This window comes from Lithobates pipiens, unplaced genomic scaffold, assembly GCF_037356315.1.
Source record: "Lithobates pipiens isolate NorthernLeopardFrog02 unplaced genomic scaffold, aLitPip1_a1.2 Scaffold_18, whole genome shotgun sequence".
Lineage (NCBI taxonomy): Eukaryota > Metazoa > Chordata > Amphibia > Anura > Ranidae > Lithobates > Lithobates pipiens.
Window position 1 is genome coordinate 449,028,217 of NW_027507758.1, and position 6,041 is coordinate 449,034,257.

At 44.2% G+C, this 6,041-nt stretch overlaps 1 protein-coding gene across 1 annotated transcript; it reads right to left on the bottom strand.

Moving 5' to 3' along the window:
- Positions 1–376: 376 nt before the first annotated feature.
- PAQR9 (progestin and adipoQ receptor family member 9) lies at positions 377–5,633 on the bottom strand. The gene has a single exon (XM_077488226.1). It carries the CDS (start codon positions 5,189–5,191, stop codon positions 4,145–4,147), a length of 1,047 nt encoding a protein of 348 aa, XP_077344352.1. The 5' UTR covers positions 5,192–5,633; the 3' UTR covers positions 377–4,144.
- Between the last annotated feature and the right edge of the window lie 408 nt (positions 5,634–6,041).

Consider the following 6,041-nt stretch of genomic DNA (forward strand, 5'->3'; position numbering starts at 1 on the left):
CCCCCTTGTGTTGCCTCTATGACTGTTCAGAGCAAAACACATATTTCCTGAGCTAGACTAACGAGAATTTCATCTAATAAAGTGCCCTTCCTATATTACATCAATACCAAGGACACCAACCTGTAAGGCCCCAATTTTAAACCTGGTTAGTAAAATATTTTTCGTTTAATTCGTTCTTAAATTAAATTTATATAATATCATACTGTTTTTGTTTTGTATCTTACAAATAAAAACACACAGTGTATAGCTGTAACTGATAAAAAGAAAAACAAATAAGAAGGACATAAACAACGCCTAGTTTAAAAAAACCAAACAAAAAACATTTGAGTGTAGGTGAGTTGCTTACATTACAAGCAGTAGTAAAGTAGTATCATAGTTACCATGGAAAAATAGTGGCTTTTTAATATTCTATGTGCTGTCTGGGTTTACAGAACAGTGTTCTGACATTATGATGACTTAGAATCCTTTTAATCAGATCTGGTAGTCACTAGCACCCACATAAAAAAAATAAAGAATAAAACACATTCAGCCAAAACCTATGGCGAGTATGGTGTTGCGGTGAAGGGGTTAAAACAATAACAGCAGACCCCCCCCCCCCCCCCCCAAGCCTTCTGTACCGCATAGCGGCCAACAAAACAATGCAGTGGAATGTGGAGCCCAGCCCTTTTCTGCTGAAAGTGTTAAGTGCATTTTGAATTCTGTACGGATTTTTTCAAGGCTTATTAGAAGTGAGTGCCCCCCACACCGTAGTAGCAATAGAGAGCATTTCTGTCCAGCACTGCACAGGTTAAATGTCCTCCGCAGTTAGGTCACATTGTGCGTTAGCAGCTGGCCTAGGAAGGATCATCTATTTATGAATGAGAACAAGAGGCCAGGAATAATTGAAGACTTGTCTTGTTCCATCCCATGCTGCTTCTTTGAATCTGGCATCTACATATTGCACAGTACAGAGAGAACATTAGCAGGCAGATAATGCAGCTGCCAAACTGTTTACATTGAAAAGCTAATCCCAGAGCAGATGACCCAAAAAAAAAAAAAAGACAAAGCTTAAATGACACAGGCATCAGGAATTACAAAATAAGTTACCGATTCATATCCCATCCTTTCATTTGCAATATCCTAACTAAATCGAACTATTAACACCCCTTTGGGGATTGCACACAATTAAAGATGCATCCACTCTTCTGGAAATACAGCTATCCTAGAAAGTGCTTATTCAAGGGATTCAGCTTCAGGCTGACAGCATTAGGGAAGAGACTGCGGAATTACCATGCTGTGATGCTTTTTTTTTTTTTTTTCGCCAGGAACACAATGCCAAATATTGAAAAAAACACACATAAAATGTGTCTTTGGGATCAGCTATGTGCAAAGGTTCTATAACCCAATCCATATGAGCTAGGACGCTATAGTATACGCTATAATGCTAAACCAGCAATATCTCAAATCTTTTGTAGATGTGCAAATGCGGAAACAGTATTACGCAAGAGATTTAACCTGCAAGATATCAGAGTATCAGACATGTACAGCTGCCTGGAACACACACATTTCATGCAATAAACGGGCAATGGTTTACGTAACAGCGGTAAATCAGGGCAACCAACCACAAATGGGCTTCTAACAGTCTACCCACCTAAAGCTGGTTGCTCTGGGCTACGGTACATGATTGTTTTTGCACTGAATTATTAACCAGCCCAGATACAAGAGGTAGCATTCTGGTACACAGTCTAAAAGGAATCTCCGCCAACAAATTATTAATACTCATTTGATAGAGGGGATAAAAGGCTAAACGACTACAGAGAGAATGTTTTCCATTTGTTGAATAAGTGAAGAGTGAATGCATCTTTAAATAATTTAGTTCTAGCCTATCCTAAGTCTGCCGGGGTGCAACTACTTCTGGCATAGTACCATGGACACAGTAACCACAGGGGTTTGCAAACAATAATAAATAAAAACGACCGGGGGTCTTTTATAATTTGATGCATAAAAAGGGTTTCATAATCAGAAGATGGACCTGCTAATAATACAAATAAGACATTAACAGTAGCAGACTGCTTGTGAATTCAATAAATATGATTATGCAAACCCTTAAAGTTTTTCAGCAGAGACCTGCTCTCCAATGTGTATTGCAATAGGCAATGCCTGTATAGCAGCCATTCTCAACCAGAGTCCCATGGAACTCTAGGGTTTCTCCAGAGGGTGTAGGGAGTTCCTTGAGCTGTGGCTGATTCACCTCCCATCTGATGGTGTCTGCATAGTCCCAGGGCCAACACCACTTAGCAGAGCCAGCTACATGACCCCAATGATCTTTTTAGATGTCTGTAAAGTTGGCCATACACCAGTAACATTTTGTTTTTCAGAATGTTCATTCAGTGTTCTAATGGTTAGATTAGCCAGTTTAAATCAACATGCATTTTCAATTGTGAAGCAGCAAGATGGAACAATTTTTTTTAAAATTATATTCTAACCATATTTTTTTATTGTGATGAAGCCTGTTTATTAAGTCTGGGATCCCATTCAAATAGCAAGTTTGTATGACACTTTAGGGGCTTTCAAAGGAAATTAGCTGACTCAATGATGCCAAGGAATAATGTTGATAAATGATTTTTCGAATGAAAATCTTACTGTGTATATCCAGCTTAAGGTGGCATTCTGACCACTGCTGTAAGGGTTTCATTCTCCCTACTGACCACCAATGTAAGAGGCATTTTCCCATTGACCCCCAATGAAGTGGTTTTCCTTAACCCCCAATGAAGTGGTTTTCCCCATTGACCCTTGATAAATTGGTTTCCCTATTGACCCCTGATGAATTGGTTTCCCTATTGTCCCCTGATAAACTGGTTTCCCCATTGACCCCAATTTAAGTGGTTTCCCATTAACTCTAGATGTGTTGGTTTCTCATTGACCCCTGATGAACTGGCTTCTCCATTGACCCCTGATAAATTGGTTTCCCTATTGAACCCCAATTAAGTGGTTTCCCATTAATCCTAGATGAAGTGGTTTCTCATTGACCCTCGATGAATTGGTTTCCCCATTGGCCCCCAATTAAGTGGTTTTCCAATAACACTGCATGAATTGGTTTCTCATTGCCCCCGAACTGAAAACAGTTTCCCCTTAGATCCCTGATAAATTGGTTGACTGACATCCCCCCCCCCCCATGAACTGGTTTCCCTATTGACCCCTGATTGATTTTCCTATTGACTGCCAACAAAATGGCTTTATCCATTGTCCCCTGAAGAATTGGCTTTCCCATTGACCCCCCCGATAAATTGGTTTTCCCACTGACACCCCCAATGAATTAATTTTTCAGCTAACCCCTGATGAACTGGCTTTCCCATTGACCCCCCCCCCCCCCCGATGAATTTGTTTTCCAATTAATCCCCAATTAATTGGTTTCCCATCGACCCCCAAAAAAAGTGGCTTTCCCATTGACCCCCAACACAATGGTTTTACCCATTAACCCCTGAAAAATTGGTCTTCCCATTGACTGCCGATAGATTTTCCCATTGGCCCCCAATGAATTAATTTTTCAGGTTAACCCCTTATAAATTGGCTTTTCCGTTGACCCCTGACGAGTTCATTTTTCAATTAACCCCTGATGAACTGGCTTTCCCATTGACCCCTGATGAATTGGTTTTACAATTAATTCCCATGTAATTGGTTTCCCATCTACCCAAAAAAGTGATTTTCCCATTGACCCCCAACACAATGGTTTTACCCACTAACCCCTGAAGAATTGGTTTTCCCATTGACCGCCAATAAATAGATTTTCCCATTGGCCCCCAATGAATAAATTTTTTGGGTTAACCCCTTATAAATTGGCTTTTCCGTTGACCCCTGATGAGTTCATTTTTCAATTAACTCCTGATGAACTGGCTTTCCCATTGACCCTTGATGAATTAGTTATCCAATTGTTCCCAATGAATTGGTTTCCCACTGACCCCCAATAAACAGTTTCTTTCGTTAACCTTTTCAGTTAACCCCTTGCAAATTGGCTTTTCTGTTGACCCGTGACAAACTGGTTTCCCATAGACCTGCAAATAATTTTAGGGGTTCTCCTGGGGTGAGAAGGTTGAGAAAGGCTGCCTTATAGTAAGAAGCCCATTGGACGGGCGGGTTGCACCCCGGCAGGACTCAGCACCCTAGTTTAGTCCTGTTTGGCGCTGGCCAGTCCTTTCAGATACTTCCTGACTACAAAGCCCAGGCATATAGTCAGAAGCACCATGTATCCTATGGTCCCCTGCACAGTAGGGGAGGTGTGGGGAGCTTTGAGGAACTGTTCTAAGCCCTGCTCCACATAGTGCATTTGATCATAAATACTAAGGAAGGTGAAGATGTGGAAGAGCTGGTGGCTGTGTCCTATAATGTCAAACAATCCTGGCTGGATCCTCTCCGGGAGCTTACTGACATTGAAGAAGGCGGCCACCAGCAGCCAGAAATATCTCCGGTAAAAATAGAGGAAGAGAGTGGGGTTCTTCCCCCCTAGGTCAAAGAGCAGGCTCTCGATCATCACCGGGCAGGCCATGCTGAGGGGCATAGCGAAGACAAAGGTGCGGATGGCAAAGGGGTACAAACAATCCTCTGATCGGCTCTTGCAGCAAGCCACGGTACACGTCACCGCCAGGACGAATGCCACCGGCAGCACCAGCTCGCTGTACAGCCCCATCAGCATGCTGTAGTCCACCCGGTGCCAGCCCAGGCTCTGCAGGTACGGGGTCATAACACTGGGGTCCAGCAGGCTGAGTCTAGGGAGCAGGTAGTACGAGTAAGCCACGGTGCTGGCGAAGCCGTAGTAGCTGATGGAAGCATAGTCCAGGAAGAAGAAGGCGGCACGCAGGCGCAGGGAGCGGCAGCTGAACACATGGGCTGTACAACTCATGGCAAATGTCAGCAGTACTCCGGAGGCGTAACACCAGAGTGGCAGCAGTGCCGGGTGGGTGAAGGGCAACTCGCTGGACAGGAAGAAGACCTCCGAGAACTTACTGACGAACAGAACCAGAGGGATGAAATGGGTCCAGAAATTCAGAGTCTCATTGGTGGGCTGGAAGATGGAGGCCAGGCACTCCTGGGCGGTCAGGTGCAGTCTCCGGTAACCGGACAGGATGAAGCATTCCACGAAATCATCCGGGACCTCGTCCCATCGGAGGAGGGGGGACGGCTCCCTGTCCCGGGAGAAGCTCTGCAGGGGCATCATCTGGGGAGCCCGGTGTAGGTGCCCGGTGCGGGGGGTGCCCGGTGTGGGGGGTGCCCGTTGTAGGTGGGGGAGCCCGGTGTAGGTGGGGGGGAGCCGGCTCCGATCCTCCTCGCTGAGCTGACAGCACAGCTCTGCTCCTTCAGCATCAATGCAGCACAAGCTCCCTCCGCTAATGTACTGACTGCACTGTGCTCAGCATCGCGGTAATTCAAAGCCCGGAGGAGTTCATCCTCTGGATATGATCGTACACAGCTCTATAGCCTGCTGCTAAACCCCCCCTCCATCCCTCCATCCCCCCCTACACGATCTGTCAATGGATCACCTCCATCCACAATGGAGGGAGGAGGGGGGTCCTGACCTTCAACGTTCTCCTAGATGACAATGTATGGAGATGGATGGCAGCACTCTCATCACTGGCAATGTCAACTGATAGCTGGCATCGAATGAACATCCTGAAATTCTAAGCTGCCTGCAGGAGATGGGGGTGATAGGGTTACCTGCAAGACGTAGACATGTGGGGTCACCACCGCCTACTATTACACCAATCACAATAGATTACAGATAGGAGCAGATCTGTCATTTCTGCTGAGAGATATTAGAATCATCATACATTTGGATTATAGACTGCCAATACATATAGACAATCCACTGATCACAGATTGCTAATGATTTCAGTTTATAGGCTGATTATAGACTACCAATACATTTGGATAATAGATTTATCATAGTATGATAATACATTTAGATAATAGACTGATTATAGACTGATCATAGAATGATAATACATTTAGATAATTGATTATAGACCGATAATACATTTAGATAATAGACTAACCATAGTAAGATATTA

What these genes read in the sequence shown, in the direction of transcription:
- PAQR9 (XM_077488226.1), bottom strand. Translation starts at nt 5,191, where the DNA reads ATGATGCCCCTGCAGAGCTTCTCCCGGGACAGGGAGCCGTCCCCCCTC.